This window comes from Mycotypha africana (assembly GCF_025528875.1).
Source record: "Mycotypha africana strain NRRL 2978 chromosome Unknown BDF20scaffold_2, whole genome shotgun sequence".
Lineage (NCBI taxonomy): Eukaryota > Fungi > Mucoromycota > Mucoromycetes > Mucorales > Mycotyphaceae > Mycotypha > Mycotypha africana.
In genome coordinates, this window is record NW_026515726.1 from 2,442,528 (window position 1) to 2,465,859 (window position 23,332).

Below are 23,332 nucleotides of genomic sequence, written 5' to 3' on the forward strand. Positions count from 1 at the left end.
TTTTCTATAATATACGTTATCCCTTTTTTTTCTTTTTTTTTTTGTTGTTTTATTTTTTATTTTGTTAAGCATACTTACAAGCGCATTCTACATTCTCATATCACATTTCAACTTACATATTTTATTAGACGTCTAACCATGGAAACGAAATCAGCAAAGGTTGATAGCTTCTAATTTCACTCTTTTAAGTACAGTCAGACAATTAACGTGCAGTACTGATTCATAGGATATTTTGGAGCATACAGTTTTTCAACATCCGTGTAATATATATAAAGAAAATGACATACCGATCGTTAAGGATTATAACGTTTCCGATCAATGTAAAGAAATTGGAAGGCATATTCTGAACATGACAAAGAACCCGCTGGTAACCTAACTTTTGAGGGTTTTTTTTTTGTTTCAGTCTGAAATTCAAAATCATACTCATCATTGTCCTTTTCAATGCTCAGAGCCAACATGTCGATGTATTGATACCAAAATCAACTCAAATTGCTGAACGTAAGCTAAGGAGCCTGGTTTGATCTTTAATATTGACTTTCTAATGCATTTAAAATTGCAGCGAAACAATTAGAACTATTCAAAAATCTTTTTGGCAAGAAATATACACCAACGCAACTACATGAATCACGAACAACAAAAAATATTGAAAGACTCTCTACACCAAATGTAATTTCAAGTTGCAATTTTTGACAAAAAAGAGGGTGTATTGAACGTCACCGTTATTTTTACTTTTTTTTTTTAGACAACACATGATACAAAAAATGCGTGTGTTTTTGAGTCGTCTGTTACAAAACCCATCAAAGAATTCATCCACACAGAACAGTCATATGTCAACTTACTAGAAGAAATTGTATATAAGATCATGAGGCCTATCAGAGAATCTATTGTTGATCCTGACAAAACACCAATACTGGATCAATATTCATTGAACAGAATTTTTATTAATATGGAAGATATTCTCACTGTAAACAAGGCATTTTTAACGTCATTGAAAAAGTACGAAAATGGGGATTCAATAAAGACATTTGGTCAGATTCTTGTTGAACATGTAAGTAAGCATATGCTCTACTGCTAGTTTAGCAATTTGTATACATTTTTCCTCACCAGAAAAAGCTAACAATTCACAATTATCCTTATTATAGATGAACAAATTCGATTGCTACAGAATCTTCTTCCTAGGGAAATCCAATTCTCTTGCTTGCCATACGCAAAACATCAAACAGAATAAAAACTACTCGAAATTTCTGATTAATAAGGAGTTTAAGGGTAATCTTGGTATGAGTGATGTTCTTATCCAACCTATTCAACGCATGACACGGTACAACTTATTGTTACAAGGTAGGGAAATAACTACTAATGACTGTCTGAAAGTTTGGCGGTCATGAAGTTAATAAGACATTTGTTAGTAATTATGAACGCTATGGATGTCAATGACCCCGATATCATCAATCTCAGGGAGGCCAATTCTAAGGTTTCTAAAATCAATGATATGCAATATGGTGATTCTTCACTTCTCAATTTGTACCACTTCATTCGCGATGCACCGGTAAGTATTGTAATTAAGTTTTTTTTTTTTTTTTTTTGCTTTTTCCTTCACCCCGCATTTTTGTTGTATGCATGAGTAAGTGCACGAACCACCAATCCTTATTTCCCATTTACATTCTGTACTGCTCTAGGCTTCTCTGATCCAATCACGTCAGCTGCTTGGTTATTATGATGCAACAGAACTTTCCTTACTCTCAGGAAAATCTACTCGGCCTGTTACCATTCTTATTTTCAGTGACAAAATTATGGTCGTAAAAAGAAAAAACTACAACTTGCAAGGCAAAGACTATTTGGACAAGATCGAGGAGAAGGTCAAAAATACTGCATCCAGTAGCATGCTACAAAAGGCTAAAGAAGTTTACAATGGCCTGCCTTTTGAATTCAAAGGCTGGGCAGATATCCGTGCCATCGAGTTTTTCAATGGTTTAAAAGGTAACATTACTATTTTGTTGGAGAGTTACACTGATGTGCTATCGGTCCGAAATCAGTCCTATTCAATCCTCCCTTACTTACTAACACTATGATAACTGTTCTCTTTAGACCGCCCTGATACATTCTTTATCAGAAGCTGTCTTCCAGAGCTGCCGCCCAATGCCACTGAAAAAGAATGCGAGGACTACTTTCGCAGAAGTGACCGACTTTATTCCATTATTCCCAATACCAACAAATTCAGAAGTCTTTCTATCTACTTGGAAAAGAAACAAGAGTTGATAAAACTAGGTCAGAAGCAGTGTGCCGTGGCAAAGCTAAAAGGTAAATATAGAAGAAAACCCCTTTTGCTCAATTTATGGTCACTCATTCTGCTATTTTAATCCTCGGTCATCCTTATGTCATTCTATTGTTGAAACAGACGTGGATCATGATCTATATATCGAAGAAGATAAACTTAAATATCCTGCCTACACACATATGTACGATGAAAACTCTTACAACTTAGCTACCTTTAAAGTAAGCAACTGAAGGAGACAAGGACTTCCACATTCAGTAACTTCTTTCTAACTAACTCTATTTAAACTTTGCTTAGAATCATATCTTGATGGTTTATGTCGATGACAACTGTCCAAAACATAAAATACAATTAAATCAACTTGTATCGGATGATGTCTGGATCATTATCTTGCTAAATCATCAGCAAGCCATGGGATACAAAGCAACCATTCGTGCCAAAACAAATCTGATTCCCATTCGAGATATTAGTCGGGAAATTGAATTCGAAACCATCGTTCATCATCAAACATTGAAGAATAACAATCAGCCATTAGACTTCATTGATACACTGTGGAATAACTGTAAATTTAAATTAAATTTGCTTGATCATCTCCTTCTCTTATAATCATACTAACCATATCATCAAAATGTTATTACGGTAGTATTTTTTTATGAACGAAGACTGCGAGCAACAGAAGCCTTTTCACTTATCAGTGATGACTTATTACGTGTAAGAGCACGATCACGATCGAGATCTAAATCACTTACTCGTGTAGCCAGTAATATGAGTATTGGCAAGCTATTTTCCCGCTCGAGATCGTCGTCCCTATCAAGAAGTTTTCCTAGTGAACGCTACGATGATGATGTACTTGATCAAGCTATCATGGCACAACAAGTTCAAGATGCTATATTTAAAGTGGCTACAGTTCACAAAGATATACCTGATAGTACTTCTGTTACCCTTAATGCACGACACCGAGCGAGCCCTTCTTCAATCACTCAAATACAACCCGTCAATAGTACATCAGATAGCTACCTAAAACATCGTCGTTCTTCAAAGCCGCCAAATATTTATACGCAACATCACTCTTCAACCGAGGCTTCAAATAGAATGTCTGTGAACAAGGATCTCAGAGGAGAGTGTGACTATATGTACCCAGCCAAAGAAGGAAATACAGTGCGCGTACATCCACACGATGGCTATGAAGGCTACGAAATCAACCAGATTCATCATGATACATCTGATAAGCGACCTTACTTATATCGTCGTGATTCTAGCCACTTTAACACTCAGAACAAAAACCTCGACTATCTGCCGTCCTACCATCCAACAGAACCATGCTTACCGCCTCGGCCATCAAGCGGAGGCAGCAATACTAGCTCATCTGCTTCAACAAGCGACATGAGCAGTTCCGCGGATTATTCCGCTTATTTCTCTCGCTCCTCAACATCTTTGAATGACTCTTCCATTAGCAGCTATCCATACAATTCTCTGAGTAGTTTGAATAGTAGTACTTATAGAAGCTACTTCGACGATAAGTATAGTAGTAGAGAGTTTCTCCCTTCACCTTCAACTGATAGATATGGCTCTACAAGCAGCCTTGAAAGTATGCAGTTTATTGATAGACAGCAGCAACAGCAAATGAGACCTATTGACAGTCCTCGTAGGTTTAGTCACGGAGGGATGAGAAGACCTCCTCTCCATCCTGAGTTTTACACACAGCCTCCAGCTCAAAATCATTCTACTACTACTCCTCCTCCCTTACAGTTTCATCCTCAAGGATCAGTATCGACACCATTCCAATCCTATAGCAGTAGAATCTCTCACAGAAAAAACAGTATACCACCAGACCTTGTCCAATTAAAGACGGATGTGAATAACTTGATTGATGACTTGATACAATCTCAACAACAACTTAAAATAGACGATATGAGCAATTATTACAATAGCACTTATGAGAATGTTCGTGGACTGAGAAGTGTAAGTATATTTTTGATGATTATAGTACATGAAGTGATCAATACTGAATCGAGTTATTTCATTATTGCATTATAGCATATTGTTTCTAAACTCGATCAGTTTATGGACGGTCTACCTCATGATAACCAACAACGCAATGAAAACCATTAAACATCAACTCGTCAAATTTGAAAAAATTTGTTACTCTCGCATTTCATTAGATTGAGTACTAATAACTGACATCCTTTTTTCATATACGTATATCTTACGTATCCATTCCTTCAATTTTATTCCCATTTTTCATTTCTACTTGATCGCAAATATTTACATACCCACATCATTTTTATGCCTCTGTTTCATGTCCTTCACCATTACTTATTTTTATTGACTCAATGTGAATTACTTTTACTCATCGTTCTTCAATTTTTCTTTGGCTCTTTCCATATTCACAGTGTATCTTAATTGACTTGCGTTGTCATGTATCGCGGCTCCATATTGAACGGCTTGGCTATAATACTCTATTGCTTGTTTAAATTCACCTCTCAATTCTAATATTGATCCCAGGTTATTAGCCGCTACGCCACCACATTCAATGCAATCTTGCTTTTCTATATTAGTGGCGCTTAATGCTAAGGCTGATTGTGCCCATCCCATTGCGTCCTCTACTTTTCCCAATCCGAATAGAACTTCTGACAGTTGGTTTTGCACAATGGCCTTTAAACATATTGATTCCTCTGGCACTGATTGAAGCGTTTGAGTCAAGAGCGGTAGCGCCAGATCATAATTCTTTTGTAGTGCGTATAAACTGCCGAGTACGAGTGTGATTTTTGATTTTAATGTATTTATATCAGAGTCTTCGTCGCTACTATTACTATTAATGGCTGAATTGGTAGTGGTTGTTATGGTTGATGCGGCTGCCGCGTTTGTCGGGGAAGAGACACTCGAGTGATGTAGAGCCCAAACGAGAAATTCTTCAGCACGCTCGTAATCGCCAATTCGCAAATAAAGCTCCCCAATATGCTGTGCCGTTGCAATAGTTGTTATTGATATCTCTTGCTTGTCTATCAATAATTTCCAAGCACGGGTATATTCGGTAATGGAATCTAAAAGGTTACCAGCATGTGCTTCGTCGTTCGCCAACCGAAGTCTGAGATCAATTATGGTTTTCGAGCTTTCGTCTAATTGTTTTTCATTTAACGCAATATGCAATGCTTCTCTCAAATAAACTGTAGCAACCTGGTAGTCGATAGCCAGGTTTTCTCGAATAAAGGCGCCATGTAATAAGTTACGACCTTGATAGCCTAGCTCTGCTGGTGTGGATTCCACAAAATACTCAATATACCAATGTGTCATTTGCCAGATAAGTGCTAGTGCTGCACTTACAGAAAGAGCTGTATAGCCTACTATTTTCCCTACCAGTTTGGCTTGTGCTTTGATACTAGATTTAGCCTCAGTGTATGGATTGATTGTATAGTTTTTAGGGTATGGTGCTTCTACTGTTGCTGCTCGACTTATATTCGCTTTTTGAACGAAGTTGGTGTTACACCTTGCTTTTATCGTGGAACTGATATTTCTACTGAATAAATATTGAGCAGATATACCAGGTTTCTTTGAGAATTGAGTATTGATTCTAATTGCAGCAGCCACGATCTTCGTCGTTGACATTGTCTTAATTCTCAGCATGTTGAACCCCAGGAAGACAGGCATACAAAATGTGGGGTGAAAACCCATTTTGACATGTTTCACCAACAATCGCTTGCTCCTGCTGTGGTGCCTTTTTAAAAAGCAGCCCTGAATTTACTTGTGACTTTAAAGCGCGTTAGAGCTTTTGGACGCGTGAGTTTAAAATCTACTTTCTTCCCTTCTGTTGTCACTGAAAACTAAGATAAAGGATCAATTTTCTTTTTTCCTAAAACTAAATAATCTTTGTAAAAATGGACATTGACGTACCCATGGATTCCCAAGTCTCCATCTTGGATACGCAAATAGAGGATGAAATCCCAGTATTGGTGTTTCCTGAATCTTTAGTAACGAAAGGTTTAAGAATACAAGAACAGATACTACTATTACAGGTACATACGATTCGACCCTCAGCTGTTTGACATTTTGAATGCATCATGACTTACGCGCGTAGAATAAATTATAGATCTTGCATAAGCAGCTTAAAGAATTGGACCAAAATGTTGACAAAACATCACTTGAACGAATAACCCGTGAACTTGTGGATAACAAATTCATGAAGACGAAGAACGGAACAATAAGCGCTTTGGTTGCATGTTGTCTTGCAGATGTTATTCGTTTGCATGCACCCAAAAGCCCCTATACTTTTGACTTGCTTAGGGTAGCTATTTTATTCAAAGAAACCTTTTTGGTTGAGCAATGAATCATCAGTATTTAATCGGATTTCTTTCTTTATTAGAATGTTTTCATATTGTTTGTTAATGAACTAAGACAATTTGGACAAGAAACATCAAACTTTTCATACCACTTCTACCTGTTGGAAAACTTGCAGTCAGTAAAAACATTTCTACTCCTTACCGAAATGAATGATACAGACGAAATTGTTCTTCCTATGATAGAAGATTTCTTCAAGGTTGCAGAAAGGTAACTGTCAACAATCTAGAGAAGCTTCACTATTATCAGAGCAAATAGTCTCTCGGGCATCACTGACCAGACTATCTTTTTATAGGGCCGTTTTGCCACGAAACGTAGAATTTTGCATGACAGACATAATTATACAAATGATAGAAGACGTCAATATCTCTGCACCAGAATTGACAGAGTTGATATTGGAACAATTTGATAAATACGAAAAGGTACAGTATGCTAGAAGAAAATTCAACATTAAAGAAATCGAGGCATTAATATAACACAATTTAATGGTTATACGTTATGCAAACATAAATAGGGCTCCACAAACCCAGCATTTGTAATGGCATCAGATATATGTCATGCTTGTCCCCATGCTATGCAAAGAAAAGTCTGCCAAGTAAGCCTCCTTGAGAGCCATTCCCACTACACTTTACATCATATAACACATGTTTCTTTGAAATTAGTATTTTTCTGACGTATTGCTGAGAGTTAGCAATGCCACAGAAGATTCAGAAGATTTTGAGGAAGCTAGAAAGATCCATGTGCTCATTCGTAAAATCAATATTATCAACCCTGATCTCTTACTCAATGTATTACCATTGCTACAAGAAGAAATGGCGGTAGATCATTCTGTTGTTCGTCATTTAGCGACAGATACAGTGGGTACAATGTTTGCAGACCCATCCTCCAATTTGAGAGAAAAATACACTACAACGTGGAAAACTTGGCTCGGAAGGTGAAATATATCCTTATGTCACCCCCCCGTGCATCAAGTGAACTCTTTATTAACAATTTACTTTTGCTGCGTTTTCATTTGTAGGCGTAACGATAAAGATATTAAATTGAGAATTCGTTGGTTAGAATTGTGTATCGATATATACAAAAATCACCCAGAGACAATTTTAGAATTGAATGGTAACGACAGCTGAAAGTGCTTACACTCAACGAATACAACTGAGATACCAATGCGATTATAACTATATCATAGGATGCTTTAAAGAAAAATTAGCTGATCCGGATGACAAAATTCGTGCTGAAGTTTGTAAGATCTTGAAACATGTAGGCATGGAAACAAATGTAAGAATATTGGATAAATCGCTATTAGAGGCTATTTCTACAAGAGCCAAAGATAAAAAGGTAAAATGAAAATATATGTCGATGCTATTCAATTGTTGATACTCATATGGCCTTATAGAATTCTGTTCGTATAGAAGCAATGAACACATTGGGATTTATATACGACGCTTATTATACTCGCATCCAAGCCAACGATAAAACTGTCATTGATAAAGTTGGTTGGATCCCGGATTATATGTTGAGTACTCTTTATAACAGTGATCCGTCGATTATGTAAGTTTTTGTAGTCATTGTACAAAAGGAAGGCTCCTTGACAAGAGACTAATGCCATCTTGCCGCAGGATGAATTTGGAACAAACTTTGAACCAATACATATTATCCGAAAACGAAAATGACCAGGAACGAGCCATTAGATTGGTTACTGTAGCTAGTTCATTCCAGCCTAGACAAAAGACAGCTTTTACAGCACTTATTCGCAAACAAAAGCACTTCAATACACAGCTACAAAATTACGTCGAGATGTGTAGAGACTATGTAAGTTCTTTATTGATAATGCATGACTTGCACAAAGCTAATATAAAACTTGTCAGTTAAATGACAATGATAGTGAATACAGCAGGGGAAAATTGGTGCAGTTTATGAAATATTTAGCTGGTAAATAGATTATCATCAATTGATACAGAGATCATTAATCTAACTCTACTCTCCAACAATAGATTATTTTAGCGATAAAGCTAGAACTTTTAATGCTTTGCGCTCCTTTCTAGAAAGAAAAGATAAAAATGCTTTGAAACTCCTAGGAGAAGCAGTTGACATCAATCGAACCTATAAACAAATATTGACAGCAAAGGTATGGTTTATTTGTGGTTTGTGTATGGTATCATTCTGTTGTTAAAGTCATTTTTATCCAAAATAAAATTGCAGGCTAAGTTACTAGATCATTTAGACGAAGATCAATTAGCTATCGTCGAAGTATTCCAAGCCATTCTCAACAAAGCATGTCCATTGATTATCAACAAGAGTATCACTGCTCACTTATTGACAATCAGCAGAGAGACAACAGGAAGACGCCATAGTGTATCAACTGCCAGAGCAGTAGTTGCTCAAGAGATTCTAAAAGAGATTTCTGTCTCCTATCCATCATTGATGATGAACTCTGTAAAAACTATTATGGAAGAGATAATGAGTGATAACGATAATATATGTAAGTAAAAATCAACGATATTCCGAGAGCTAATATAACTTACATTGAATGTCAACAGCCAATGTAGGACTTGAACAATTTGCAGAATTTTGCAAGTCTTCAACAAAAGAAAAAGTGCAATATCAAGAGTAAGTCAGTTTTTAGATAATTGTTAAAATCAGTCCTTTCTGACAGATTTCGACATAGTAACATGATTGAACGTTTAACGGCTGTGGCGCTTGAAGGTGATGAGCAACAAGCCGAAAATGCTTCAGTTGCTCTCGCTAATATGTATGATGCCGAAGTTGTATTTGCTGACCTTGTGTCTGACATCAGTGATGGACTATTGCTCGACTCTCATAATTTATCACAAAAACTTACTTCATTGGCCCAGTTTGCATTGTATTCACCTAGCCTTATTTCACCAGTGATCGATTCAATAATCCGTTTTGTCGAAAAAGACCTCTTAACTGCAAAAACTACAACGGTAAATACATCACTCTTTGTACCTGTTTACTGTGGACTAAATGTTTATTGGATGATTTTCTATAGTTTGTCGAAGAAAATCCTGAATGGCGATCATTTGACGAATTGCCCAAACTAAGTCAACAAAAATTACTTGGTATTCGCATCTTAGTGAATTACTTAACTGCTTGCAAAGATGATGTCCATTTACAGGACATAGTAGTGCAGCAAATATTCAGTGTCCTTTGGGACCTGACAGATAGGACTTGCGAAGCTGCCGTTGCCGATAATTTGAAGTAAAACGATTACATTCGACTTCATTTAATAACAATTATACTAACTTATATCTTTCACCTTTCTTCTACGTGTTGAACATATTTCAGTGCTGCCGAAACTTCTCATATGCGTTTAGGTGCTAGTCAGGCCATAGTCAAGCTAACCCATTACAGCAAATACATAAACCAACTAACTGTCTCAAACTTTGAGAGACTGGCGATAACTTTGCAAGATCCTTGTTATTATGTGCGACAGGAATTCGCCGAAACCATCATGAAAGGTTTACAAACGCGCCAGCTCCATTCACGCTATTATGCGGTACTTTTTATTTGTGCTCACGAACCAGAAGTAGCGTTGCTGAAACAAGTGAAAAGTTTTATTCAAAAAAATATGGCAGCATTAAAAGCTACACAAGAAAACACCTTTAAGCTGGATGCTTCTCTTGTCCGCTTGGTGCATCTCCTAGCACATCATCCTGATTTTACGGAGGCCATCGAGGATTTACAAGTATTTGCACAGTATTTCAAGTTCTACTTTAACTGTGTTGCAACAGCAGATAATGTGTCATTTTTATACCATGTCCTGCAAAAGATCAAATTGTCAAAAGATATGGTTGCTGAAGAACTTAGCAAGGTTTGTACAATATGAAGGCGGAAGCGCACCATTTATAAAGTTTGTCACACTCATTACTGTCATTTATATGATAGAACTCTTATGTTTTAAGCGATCTTGCCGGCTTAATAGTTAAGACTAAATGTAAGGAGTCTTCGTGGCCCTTAAATGCATATGAAGGACATATATCATTACATTCTAGGTTGTATAGCCCCTTGCCTACTGGCCCAGTTCAGAATGAGGTAAATGCAACGGTAATCATTGTACAAACACAGGAGAAATTATAACTAATATACTTCCATCAAAAGACCATTAAGAAAACCTACTTACCTAAGGAGTATTTGGAAATATTCAATGAAGAACAGAAACAAAAAACTGGAGAGAAGGTACGCGCTAAATGGTTCGAGAAGTTGCAGTGAAATGCTTGCAATGTTTGCTAACGCTGCTATTCTCTTATTTTCATAGCGATCTAGGTTCAATTTTATTGCATCTAATAAGAAGGTCAAGGTTTGACCTGACTGTTTCAATTACTCATAAAAGCATAATATTCAGATAACGATTTTCTTTTCAACAAAAAACAAACTAAATATTTAATTGGGTTGCGCTACAGAAAATCATTATGTGTCTATTAGATGAGGAACGTCTTGATTTATTTTGTTCGCCAACTGTACAGGTAATGGTAAGTAGCTAATGAGGCAATCTAAGCCTCTAGTCTTCCTTTTTAAAGCACACACTAAGTTTTTTGCACACAATACATGTCTTCTCTTTTCTTTCCCTCTTCTCCACTCTCAAAGTTTCAATCGCGTCAGAGTACATATAAATTATAATCACCCTCTAATTCATAAATATGCGGTTTCCATCCTAGCCCTACTTTAAGTCCAGATATACTCCACTTAGTAACTATTCAGGAGGTACAACAAAAAAGAACAGGAGCAGAAGATAGTGAGTCAGGTACCAAAATGTAATTTTTGTTGACTAGCCTATGTCAACCAGGGCAAATTAAGGTGATGACCTCATCTGTAGGGCCAGTGTTGCTTCTCTTTCTCTCTCTCTCTCCATTTCCTTATATGTACGTACATTTTTCATGGTTGAAAAATTAACCGTTGGGCCTCTTTTCCCAAAGAAATCAAAAGCGGATAACCTTTTGCATCTAAATATATGTGTGTGTTTGTCGAGATCATACGAATAAACTTACCGACAGAGGGATACGACATATCTTTGTCGCTTCTGCAGTAGAAATATATGTTTATTTTGAGGAACAGTTCGTAAAATGAAAAAACTCTTACTGATTTACCCTTATAACATAAATCACATCTTGATCTTCGAATTTTCTTATTTCTGCTGTTGCATATCTGTAGCACTAATGAAAGCAGAATTTGGCGGGAGATCACTGCGTTAATGCTTTCTATCGCTCTCAATGCTACATTCCCCTATATGAAATTATATATAATAACCATGAAGACCGTTCAATAATTTTAATAAGAATCTTTCGTAGACATCTAAAATTGATAAAACGATAAAAGAATATAATAGTCACAGTGTCCGACTCGTTGGCATATATCGTGTACGATAGTTAAGCGTTTACATGTGTAGTAACGAATGTTTGTTTGGCAATATAAATATAAATTATGGTACTTTGTATTATTCAGTTTAAACAAATGTTTTACAAGGAAAGCGGATACGCCTCTCCAATGAGTCTATGTAATGCGAGGAACGAAAAGAAATGAAGATGTTATGAGATATTAATCAAAAAGGGAGGGGTGATCTAATATAAGGAACAAGCAGATATCGTCGAGTAGTGTTACACTTTTGCCAGCAATTTAGGTTTTATTTGATATTTCAAGTACATATTCACGACGGCAGCGAGTATGAATGCAATACCTGTAAACATTTGGTACGCGAAGAAGGAGTTCTTATTAGCTGCTGTCTGTATAGCGCCTGCTATTGTAGGCCCAAACCGAGAAGCTGTCATGAAGAATAAATACAAGCAGACACCTGAAGGGTATTTTTCCATTCCTGTTATATTTGCAGTAATAGGTGCCACTATTATTCATAATGTATCAATGTTTGTTTTTCTTCTCAATACAGTAGGTTCTTAACTTACATAATGAGAAAACTGCTCCGCTCATGCAGCCATAAATGATGATAAATAGTAGTAAGGTGGCAAACGATGTAGCGAATGTCCACAGAAACAACGCACTTAGACCACATGTAAATAGAAAAATAATATTAACGTTCATTACACCAATATTGTCACCAAGAAAACTACAATATCAAAGTTATCAGTTTGAACAGTATATAGTTACAAAAACGGACAGCATTTAGCACCTACCCGGAGAGAATTCGGCCAACGACATTTACGGCGGAGAACACAGCAACTAATGTGGACCCTTGGGACGGTGACAACCCAATTTTTGTGGCATGTGAAGGTAAGTAAAATGCCGGAATAAAATATGATAGCATGCTCAAGTTGCCAACGATGCACCATATGATAAATTTCAAATCTTTACATAGACTAAAATCGATCATATCTCTCAACTTGGGCTTCTTCAGTTTGCTAATATTGGGCTTTTCACGTAGTAAAATTGTAGCAATTAAACTAACAGCAAGGGAGATAATACTCAAAACTCGATAGCACCTAGAGTTTAGTCAAGATATAATTAGCAATGTGCAACAAAATTAACGTGGTTGCTACCGTTCCTATATTACTCACCAGGCTCCTCCTAGCGATTCATTCAAATTTGTCATAATGAAAGGCATTATGAGGCCACCGATACCAGATCCACTCACCATTACACCCATAGCAAATCCTCTTCTTTTAACAAACCATTGTGGTGATATAGACATAGAAACCTAGTTTTTTTTTGTTTTTCTTTTTTAATTAATATTTTGCTTCGGCAGCTGGTCTATCAAAGTATGTAACTCACAATATACAGAAGTGCTGCGCCAATGCCGTGCATGACGCTCTGAGTTATATACAGTTGCCAAACCTTAGTGGAGAAGCTTGCTAAGATGAGGCCGACAGAGATCAAAATAGTACCAATAAATAAGACCCATCGAGCTCCAATCAATGACATAAAAATTGGCGTCACTGGCCCCATGAGGCCACAAAATGCAAAACCTATCGTTCCTACAAAACTCAATTCAGCTGCATCAACTGACCCTCCAAAAACTTGTCGATCGTAATAGTCTTGCATGACTCCTAGCAATCAAAATAGGAATTTAGCGTCAGTGCGTGATTCTACAGAAATCTGTAAAGATCCACACAGAGAGAAAAAACAGTCCGTATATACACCACATAGATCAAATGTGTACTGCTACTCAGCAGTTCAAACAGATATGATTTGATTGACTGCCGAATGCTGATGATGGTATGCATGTGTATCGGAAGAACATTTATCCTTGCCTCTAGGACCCTCTTATCTTTTTTTTTTTTTTTTTTTTTTTTTACTACTTACCCCTATTTATGATGATGAAGAAGAATAGAGGATATGTCCAATACAGGTAATATTGGCATATAAGCAATGAAAAAGAATGCTTGTTAATAAAAGCAGATAATAGCTTAAAAAATATGGCGTTAATCACTTCACATCTTACCAACTTGATAAGGTACACATACTAATTGCTTGAGCAAGAAATCCTCCTAACAATATAACCCATCGGTATCGACACTCTTCTTCTACGAAATCATCACTGTCGTATAAAGTGCATTCCTCATCCGTTCCGTAGCCTTTGTCGCCTCTTCTTTTTTCTGAAGAGTAACCGGAGTCTGACAAACTTAGCGCTCTGTCAACTATATAAATACATCACGGGCTGATTAGAATCAACCAATACTTGATTTGGAAAAGTGCATTGGATAATTTACGCTGTTGATTTGATTTTTGAGTAAAAATAGTGCTTGCATCTGTTATTTGACTGCCATAAAAGATAATATGTCTATCATATGATTGATTGGTTGAAGCGTGGTCGTCATCTTCAAACGCAATTTTAGAAAGCTTGTGTGTGGTGCTTGTCAAGTTCTCATTCATTATAATCTATAACAATATGTATGTAAATAATTCATGAATCTCAAAGAGTGAGAGGGAAAGAGAAAGATAAAAAACGAAAAAAAAAGTTATAATGCAGAATTCTAGTTAAAGGCTTCTAAGGGCAGAAAAAAATAACAAGAAGAAGAAGGAGGTGTCAAAAAATAGTTACAGAAATGTTAAAGTGCAAAAGATTGAAAGTTAAACTGATCATTCTAAGAGAAGGGATTAAAGACTTTTACGAGATCATGAAAGTTTAATGCAATATATGTTAATAGGTATAGAAGAAATGGAAGATAGTCTTACCTACTTCTAAGATCTGTTTTATGACAATATTACGGATTCTGCCTTTTACGGCTGCTGTTACTAATTTACTGTCTAATTAAAATATGATTATGGTGACTATTGAATTTAGACGAAAAGTGCTCCTATTCCTAACGGGCACTTGCTTATTTATACAGATTGCCAAGCTACAAATGCTGCAACAAAGCACTCTACGCATAATCAAGTCAGCTTTTTGATTGTCAGTTGTAAGTTAAGCAGGGGAAAGTTGATCTGGCAGTATATTGTATAAACTTTTTGCACTAAAATAAAAGTGATCTATGTACAGCAACAGCAGCAATAGTAGGCTAAACTTTTGAAACTGAAATCCGGTAAAAAGAAAGCAATTACGTACTCAAGGCTTCAAAATTAAGATGTACCGATACATAATAAAATTCATAACATCGCATCATAAACTCTCATTTTTGATATAACTTATAAGTTACAATAGATAGTTTTACAATACACTTAAATTTTCAGGTTAATTTCTCCGTGTCTCGTTTGACGTATGTTCCTGCGAATGCATTTGCAGTCTATTATCACATATAAATGTTGACGACGGTTTAAAAATTACGCAGGCATAACTGACTATGTATGGTATTTTCTGTTTTTCCTCTTTCATGTGGATATTGCAGAAAATGGGAATAAAAAACTATGATGTTCACTAAGGAGTTTCGCTAAAAGAGCAACTGTGACAAATATGGTAACAGAAATGATCTGCGCTCGCCCCACTGCAAATTCTCTTTTGCAGAAACCCAAAAAAAAAAAAAGATAAAAGAGGAATAAAGAGTTGTTCTACCCCTTTATGGTGTCGTCAAGCTTGGTTTCTTCGGTAATGTTACTTGTATCCATTGACCTTTTATTTGTCTACAGTCATAGCTTAAAGGACTATTCGCATCCCTGAGCAATTCAATAAACATGCATACACATTTTTTCAGACTATAAACAGGAGGGAAATATCTCAAGAAAGCAAAGCTCCTTGAATACTTCTTTTAAGGTTTATCACATATCCTCAAAATCATTGCGAAATACTGTAAAGGATGCCACTATATGTCCCTTTTAAAATCCCCTGTCGATCCCAAACTGACAGCAAAGATGCCAAAATCAGCTTTGACCAGTCTTTTCACGAAAGCAACATCAACAATAACAACAATAACAGCACGTATATACATTTTTATCACGAACAACATTAGTCATCCTTAAATTCAATTATATTGAAGGTCTTTCCGCATAGGTGATAAAGATCATTCATGATCACCAGTTTACGATTTTTTATCCTTCTCATTTTATCTCTTACAAAGAATCAAATGCCGGTTAGCGTGTCAGGTTTTCGTAAAGTAGTATCGGATACACCATGATGCCGATTCTCCTAGGAATGCGAATTACAACAGGCTGATCAGTACCGAATATATTTTTCGAAAGTTTTCAATTTCTTACCACGAATGATAGCCACTTATTAAAGCGTGCAGCGTATATCTTTTGTTTGGTTAATTCAAGATCAGAGTTAATTAATGATCGATTACTATATTTATCATCCAGTACTTCACCAACGAACTGCTTCTGTTGGGCACAGTAATCCTCTGCACTTATAAACAAGCTTGAGCAGAACCTTTTATGATACCACAGAGATTCATGAAAGGGGTATTTGATGATAAGCTGGTTTATCCAATCAGTATGTTTGTTTCTATTAAAATTTTTATGTGCAATAATAACGTTGTGTAGGTATTGAAATGCAGAATAATCGCTGATATTAAGTGTGAGCCACTGACACACGTCATTATATTCTTTGTCTATTAGTCGATCTGAAATGCCATATGTTGATAATATCCATATGCGATAAGTCCAGGAATAATAGTTTCGAGGATTTGCTTCAGCTGTAATCTTGCATAACTCCATTTCTTTTTCGACATTAATCCGTAAATTATCCCGAAATTGTGAATGTATCCACTGACGATGATACCATGCTACAGAGCTCTTAGAGTGTCTAGGTACAGTGAATATTAGTTCGATCAAAGCCAATTCTGCTTTTGGATTGATGTAGCCTTTCAACATCATGTCTTTCCTAGCAACAAGTTTATGATGAATATCTCACTATTCAAAAAGTGGACGAGCAAAAACGGTGGTTTCACCTTCGATTCATCGCTGTGTAATTATCAGGCTTCAGTAAGACCATTACGCGTGTAACCTCTTCAAGTTCCCTTTGTTGCGTTTTGTTCAATTTGATAAAGCACTCATGAGCTTCTTTAAGTATTATTGTCAAAGATGAAAAGTCTATTCCAAGCTTCCTTTCCACAACTACTAAGGGGTGATATTGCCTGCTTTCTAAAGGTAACTCATTCGTATCCGCTGCCATTGGAATAAGCCCTAACTCAACACTAGAAAAATGGTCAGTGGAAACAGTAATTATTGTAAAAGCTCCTGTACTTACAACTCATAACGTTTGAGTGCTTCAGTCAGCTTTTTGTACAGAGCCATTCAAATTTGGAAGATGTTTTAGAGATCGATGTATTCATTAGTACTTTTTTATGCACAACTCATTTGTTTGCTTATCTCTAGCAATAGTTACTTATATTCGATCTCAGCCAAGCTTTAGCAGCAAATGCCCATTTAAAGTTTGGTTTCGGCTGCCAGAAACGATCTGGTTATTTTTATTGCTCCACCAGCCTCAAAGAATTTTGTTAGTATGAGTGGTAGAAAACTCAAAGGAGCCGCTTTAGAAGAAAGTTATTTCGAATCTGACGAAGTTGTTGCATGTTTTAACGATATAACAGAACCTCTGAATAAGGAATTGCAACATCTACAATTAGATATATCCTTAACATCTCGTGATCTCTCATTATTGATCGGTCAAATACAGCGATTTCAGCAAGATTGCTTAGGCGCTTTTAACAGACCCAATCATGCACCTGTGAGGATTCCTGCAAAGTTACTCAAAGTGAGTAAAAATACGAGGTTAACAGTGGATTTACCTATTTACACCATCCTCCTCAGTGCATATACATACCGTATAAAACATAATTGGAAAAAGTGGGATTTCAATAACCCTGCACGAAAACAGAAGAATGCCGACCTAATGCAAAGTGTCAGAAAAGCGTTGATTAAAAAAGATCTTATAAGTATACCAAAGATCGCTATTGCAGAAGTGATCAATGATGCCTACAAAAAAACAATCCTTAATATGATAAAAAGAGTAGGAGGTATAAACTTACGTTCTATGGTTTTTTTTTCTTTACAAATTTTGTTTCATTCTTTCATTACGTCTGCTGACATTCTATGTTAATTCTACAATATTTTATATGTATACAGCGATTTTTGTCGAAGATAAAGAGGAAGCAACACATATTTTGCATGGAAAACTACATGAATACAACAAACAAGGTCCAGAAGAGGATTGGTTTAGGACACTCGAAAAAGATGGGCCGCTAGTTTTAGTACATTGGTGGTATTACCCTGACTCATTTGATAGTTGGCTTCCACAAACAGAGCAATTTGCAGACCCTGAAGAACCACCGGAACATACTGGTCCATGGAAAATCTCCGTACGATGGCTTCAGGATACAGAACGATTTAACGAATTTATGAATGAGGAGGATTACGAAGATCTTGAAGAAGAGGAAGACGAAGAGGATGAAGAGGAGGAGGATGAAGAAAAAAGACAAGAAACAGTAGACGAAACGATTAACTCTCAAACACCTCGTAAAAGAAAAGCAAGTCAAAGCGTTGACGCGAGCAACGATAACATCCCAAATACAAGAGATACAGACCAACCGGAGATATCCATGCCTACAATATCAACGCCCATGGAAATTACAGAGGAAGAAGAAGGTTCAGAGGTACCTTTGGTACCACTACTTCGACCTGGCTCTCATCCCGAGGTGCGAGTGAGAGATATTGAAAGCGAGAAACCACAAGCTAATACTCGACCAAGAAAAAACGAATTTGAGCCATATTTACACGGTGATATAGCGAACATTTCACAGTACACAGCTACAAATGTTGAATACGCTAAACGTCCTACCAAGATACAAAAAATTGAAAAAGCTGACAGTGATAATAAAGGTAGGCAAAAGCAAATAATTTCTTGAATGCAAATGGTGGCAGATATATTGATATCATTTCTTTACAGCCTTAGACGTCCCTTCACTAATTCAGAAAACTCCTTACGACTACGACGACCTATTTATGCCTGAATGGTTCGATAGATCATCGATTCATAGATTAGAGGCTCTTTCCATTCCCGAAATAAATGATGAGGATTGCAGCTTGACACCTGACGATTACATTGCTATTAGAAATTATATGATCGATGCCTACAGAGCCAGCCCAGCATACTATTTAACAATATCGACATGCACATCCAAGTTAGAGACAGATTTACCCATACTTGTTCGTATACATAGTTTCTTGGAAATGTATGGGCTCATCAATTCTCACGTTGATCCAAGACGGAGGATTTATGACCCCTATATTGACACTGACCCTAACGCGGAACTGAAACCTAAATCACAGCGAAACTTTGCAGATATCGATAAAGCTGATATGCAATATCTACGCGACCTTATTTACAAACATGATTCGTCAGGACATTCTCATTGGAAACTGTCCGTGGAAGATCCAAAAAATTCTGATAGACGCAGAATCTTTATTTGTTGTACCTGCAGAACAGATTGTAGCGCAGTACGTTATCAGTCATTAAAAGCAAAAGACTATCAGGTTTGCATCGATTGCTTTCTAGAAGGCCGATATTCTGCTGTCTATTCAAGTGCTGATTTCTTGCGTGTTGAGGGTACGGGTGGATCAGCAGAGTTGGAAATGGATGAACAGCAACCATGGTCAGATCAGGAAATTTTACGTTTGCTCGAAGGTGTTGATCGATACGATGATGATTGGTTAATGATATCAGAACATGTTGGAAGCCGCTCCAAAGAACAATGCATCACTCAATTCCTACAGTTACCTATTAATGATGAATTTTTGACGGCAACACTTTCTGAAGAAGAGTTAGTAGAGACTCCGTTCGATGACACCACAAATCCAGTAATGATGATGATTTCATTCTTGGCTGCCCATATCAACCCAGGCATCGCAGCAGCAGCATCTAAAGCTGCGTTGAAAATCCTTATTGAATCGGATGAAAGTCATGATAATAAGAACAAAGAACAGTTAAAAGTAGAAGATGGAGCGAATGATTCAATGGATGTCAATTCAACGGAGGACGCGACAAAGGAGAAAATGGATAACATAAAGACGGACGAAGATGATGTCTATGAGGAAAGTAAAATAGATGATATTAAAGCAAATAATGCCAATAAAGGTGTATTTTCAAAGGAAACTATAAGAAGAGCTACAATGGGTGCCTTGAATTGTGCAGTCCAAAAAGCAGGAAAGCTGGCAGACTACGAGCATCAAGAAATTCAGCACTGGACACGTTTAGCAGTCAAAACAATGGTCGATAAGTTGTCTTTAAAAGTAGGCCAATACGAAGAATTGGAAACCTCACTCTTAAATGAAGCACAAGAATTAGAAAAGCAACAGAGCCAAATAGCAAATTCAATTGAAGCTTTACGAACTCCTAAAGACGATCACCAACAGCAACTGCAGCAACAGGATCATAATAAATAATGTTGGTTCTTGGAAGTCTTTTATATAAATAAGTAGCATATAATAATAAGAAAATACATGATTTAAACAAGAATTCGGGCAATGAATATATATGGTATTAAGTATAACGCTTATTGAAGATAAGAGCTTTCAGTTGGTATATATATATTGCAGTCTTCAAGTATAAGATTAAATCGAATAAAGCTACGCATATGATGGACGGCTCTCATCTAAGATAGATGATGTTGATGCACATGCTGTGATTGAACCTGCCGGTGAAGGTACTGGCGCAGCTGAAATATTGGCATCTACTTGATTCGGTTTTTGAAGTTGGTGTTGTTGTTGTAATGATAAATGTGGATGAATCATATCTAAGGAATAAGAAGGCCCTACTGAGTCTTCCATCCTATGGACAGGAGATAACATAATATTTGACTCTCTTCCAAAGTTAGCCGATTGTCTACAAATGCAAAAAAAAAAAAAAAAAAAAAAAAAAAAAAAAGAAAATGATTAGCAGAAATATACATCTGGTTGTTCGCAATTTTACTATAGAGCTGAAATTTACAGTGCTGGTGCATCCCAAAAACCAAATGATCGTCTATTATAGTTGTTGTTACTTTGGTCATGGAAACTTAACATGGGAGGCAAACTTGACATGTGTTGGTGATAAGTTGCACTATTATAACGGTCTGAAAAGTAATGGTTGCCACTTTCATATTGTTCATTTGGATGTGATTCTAAAGCATTAGTCTCTGTATCAGCAGGTGAACTTGTAGTTTGGTAAGGAGTATAATCAATCTGCAGCTGTGGATGAGAGCTGATGTTATTCATTGAGTAACTGGTCGTTTGCAATGGCTGCTTAAGCCAATCGTTAGTGCTCATTCGATGTTGATAAGTATTCGTGTTTTGTGAGTTTGACGCGTTTGTTGACATGGAAGGGAGCGAGGCTAACTTTGAATTTGCCTTTGTGGTCGAAGTATTGTTGTCTGCTGATAAATGTGGCTGATCCTCTTCATGTAGCTTTAGAAGATCTTCGTTCTGGACATCGTTATAGTTAGTATGTAACTCCATCGTATTGAGTACTGCTGCATCATGATCCCCTTTTGCTGTATTTGAAGGCTTTGCTTGTCTTTTTCGGAACCAACATAAGACACATAAGGAAGCGATGAGTGTTCCTCCTACGGTAGCAACGATAATGATTATAAGCCCCTTTATACCGCCGATATTGGAGAAGCTTTCTGCCACAGGTAGTGTTACTACGTGTGCAGGTATATATGAACTCGACCAGCTCCAATCTGTTATATTCAATAACTGTATATCTACAGCCTTTAATGATAAATTGGTTCCAGCAATAACCCATATCTGATCATTAATTAAAATAGAAGTGTGGTTTGAGCGATAAAAGCCAGTTCCTTTAACAGGAGGTTGGCTCCATGTATAATTATTGGTGTTTCTGGTATCTAATGTCCAAACGTCATTCAACAAGTAAGAACCAGAATTGTTAAAGTACTCCCCACCGATTACTATGAGAGTTCGACCATCAGAATGTAATGTTGTTGTATGGTGCTTCCGTCCGATTGGTATATTGAATCCTCCTACTTCTATATTGCTCCAAGATGCTAAGAAAATAGTGGATTAGAAGCTGCATGACGCTTGATATGAATCATATATGCGTATAAGTACTTACAAGTTCGAGGATCTAATGCTATAATATCTGACATGTTGGCTAATGGGAAGTTAGTAACCATATCTGGAGAGGAGATGTTGTTTATAACTGAACCTCCTATGATCAAGAGTTGACCATTCGTATCGCTGAAGGTAATAAGGTAATACAAGATCTATGGTAAGTTGCTTGTTAAGGGCAATGGGTAGCGTGATTAGGAATAAATTTGATGGAGGAAGCTTAACCTGATTTGTGTTATTGTTGCATTTGCTCTCGTTGGACCTGCTGTATACGACAGACCAGTATTCAACCATTGCTGATTTTTGCTATCATATATAGCGACATCTTGATGCCAGTAGTTTGGATAGTAAGACGAACTTACACTTAAACCTGTAATAGGTTCAGAACTACCACCTAAGAGCATATACCATCGAAAAAAAAAAGGTTTATTCTACAAATCAGTAAAGAAAAGCGTTTCCATTTTCAAAATTCTAGTCGTGGTATTTATTGGTGCTGAACCCACCGAATACAAATGTGAGATTTGAACGCGTTACTTCAAAAGCTGCATTGCGTCTTGCAAATGGTGAATTGATAGGATTGTTAATTTGCCTCCATGTTCGTGCTTCGGTGTTGAACTGACAAATAGTCATAGTCGAGCTGTAGACACCGTTTGTGTTGCTTCCAGCCCCAAATATGTTAATACTAATACCATCTGCGTCTAGCAGTGCTTGAGCAAAATGCATCACAGGACATTGTGTATTCTTTAGTGAGTATGATAAGTCTATTCTATATGGGTACAAGTGGATAGGAAAATCACGGAGAAGGATTAATACAAGTTAGATGGCTAATGCAAGAGTGGTACAGTAAACATTTGTTTTGTTTTTGTTCGTCCATTTTCATTGTTCTTAGATTTTTCTTACACTGGTGGGGATAAAGTATTGAAGCTTCGATTAAGGTCGATTAAATAAAGTTTATTATCGGCCTGCGAGTTTCTTGAAAACGAAAAAATCCATAAAGTGTTCGACTTTTCAATGTAGACAGGTTTTCCAGGCACAGGAACAACGCCAGGATCGATCGCACATATAGATGGTAGTAATAATAATAATAATAATAATAATAGCTGGCGAAATAGAAAGTATAAGGATGAAGCAAATATTGTGGCATTTACCATTATAGCTGACTCTTATATTAAGGCTATAAAAAAAGTTAAAGTAAGGTGTACTTCATTAAAGGTGCGGAAAGATAAGGAAATAAGAAGAAACAGATGAAAAAGAATAATCCCACAAAAAGTTGAAGAAGGAGTC

At 36.6% G+C, this 23,332-nt stretch overlaps 7 protein-coding genes across 7 annotated transcripts; 3 read left to right on the top strand and 4 right to left on the bottom strand.

Moving 5' to 3' along the window:
- Positions 1–349: 349 nt before the first annotated feature.
- BDF20DRAFT_833040 (uncharacterized protein) lies at positions 350–4,384 on the top strand (the record flags this gene model as incomplete). The annotated part of the gene is made up of 12 exons (XM_053078600.1): positions 350–367; positions 450–498; positions 560–666; positions 743–1,048; positions 1,143–1,338; positions 1,407–1,546; positions 1,677–1,977; positions 2,086–2,298; positions 2,396–2,493; positions 2,570–2,834; positions 2,916–4,234; positions 4,310–4,384. 12 exons carry the CDS (start codon positions 350–352, stop codon positions 4,382–4,384), a joined length of 3,087 nt encoding a protein of 1,028 aa, XP_052939532.1.
- A 234-nt stretch (positions 4,385–4,618) lies between these two features.
- Positions 4,619–5,878, bottom strand: BDF20DRAFT_814284 (uncharacterized protein; the record flags this gene model as incomplete). The annotated part of the gene is made up of 2 exons (XM_053076958.1): positions 4,619–5,094; positions 5,155–5,878. 2 exons carry the CDS (start codon positions 5,876–5,878, stop codon positions 4,619–4,621), a joined length of 1,200 nt encoding a protein of 399 aa, XP_052939533.1.
- Positions 5,879–6,147: 269 nt separating this feature from the next.
- BDF20DRAFT_910692 (armadillo-type protein) lies at positions 6,148–10,931 on the top strand (the record flags this gene model as incomplete). The annotated part of the gene is made up of 20 exons (XM_053083732.1): positions 6,148–6,285; positions 6,360–6,554; positions 6,633–6,817; positions 6,903–7,029; positions 7,122–7,202; positions 7,270–7,541; positions 7,626–7,720; positions 7,794–7,942; positions 8,001–8,155; positions 8,224–8,416; positions 8,473–8,536; positions 8,599–8,732; positions 8,807–9,086; positions 9,145–9,214; positions 9,273–9,552; positions 9,618–9,826; positions 9,914–10,439; positions 10,514–10,660; positions 10,727–10,804; positions 10,884–10,931. The coding sequence occupies 20 exons, from the start codon at positions 6,148–6,150 to the stop codon at positions 10,929–10,931; spliced, it is 3,426 nt and encodes a 1,141-aa protein (XP_052939534.1).
- Positions 10,932–12,219: 1,288 nt separating this feature from the next.
- BDF20DRAFT_813429 (major facilitator superfamily domain-containing protein) lies at positions 12,220–14,206 on the bottom strand (the record flags this gene model as incomplete). Its single annotated transcript, XM_053076876.1, has 6 exons — positions 12,220–12,383; positions 12,523–12,683; positions 12,751–13,056; positions 13,132–13,271; positions 13,346–13,620; positions 14,020–14,206. Coding segments are annotated over 6 exons (1,233 nt in total), but the record flags the coding sequence as incomplete, so codon positions are not given.
- Positions 14,207–16,067: 1,861 nt separating this feature from the next.
- Positions 16,068–17,117, bottom strand: BDF20DRAFT_910694 (uncharacterized protein; the record flags this gene model as incomplete). The annotated part of the gene is made up of 3 exons (XM_053083733.1): positions 16,068–16,133; positions 16,202–16,826; positions 16,894–17,117. The coding sequence occupies 3 exons, from the start codon at positions 17,115–17,117 to the stop codon at positions 16,068–16,070; spliced, it is 915 nt and encodes a 304-aa protein (XP_052939536.1).
- Positions 17,118–18,564: 1,447 nt separating this feature from the next.
- BDF20DRAFT_814875 (uncharacterized protein) lies at positions 18,565–20,386 on the top strand (the record flags this gene model as incomplete). The annotated part of the gene is made up of 3 exons (XM_053077028.1): positions 18,565–18,811; positions 18,891–19,901; positions 19,947–20,386. The coding sequence occupies 3 exons, from the start codon at positions 18,565–18,567 to the stop codon at positions 20,384–20,386; spliced, it is 1,698 nt and encodes a 565-aa protein (XP_052939537.1).
- Positions 20,387–20,477: 91 nt separating this feature from the next.
- Positions 20,478–22,421, bottom strand: BDF20DRAFT_309979 (uncharacterized protein). Its single transcript, XM_053075174.1, has 3 exons — positions 22,053–22,421; positions 20,931–21,984; positions 20,478–20,825 (listed from the first exon to the last, which is right to left on the bottom strand). The coding sequence occupies exons 1-3, from the start codon at positions 22,111–22,113 to the stop codon at positions 20,570–20,572; spliced, it is 1,371 nt and encodes a 456-aa protein (XP_052939538.1). The 5' UTR covers positions 22,114–22,421; the 3' UTR covers positions 20,478–20,569.
- Positions 22,422–23,332: the final 911 nt, after the last annotated feature.

Bases quoted from the DNA above. Each gene is read 5' to 3' on its own strand.
- BDF20DRAFT_309979 (XM_053075174.1), bottom strand. From the start codon at position 22,113: ATGGTTACTAACTTCCCATTAGCCAACATGTCAGATATTATAGCATTA. The intron at 21,985-22,052 runs GTAAGTACTTAT...CTATTTTCTTAG, and splicing joins AGCATTAGATCCTCGAACTT to CATCTTGGAGCAATATAGAA. The intron at 20,826-20,930 runs GTAAATTTCAGC...TTGCATTTGTAG, and splicing joins TTTTGGGATGCACCAGCACT to ACAATCGGCTAACTTTGGAA.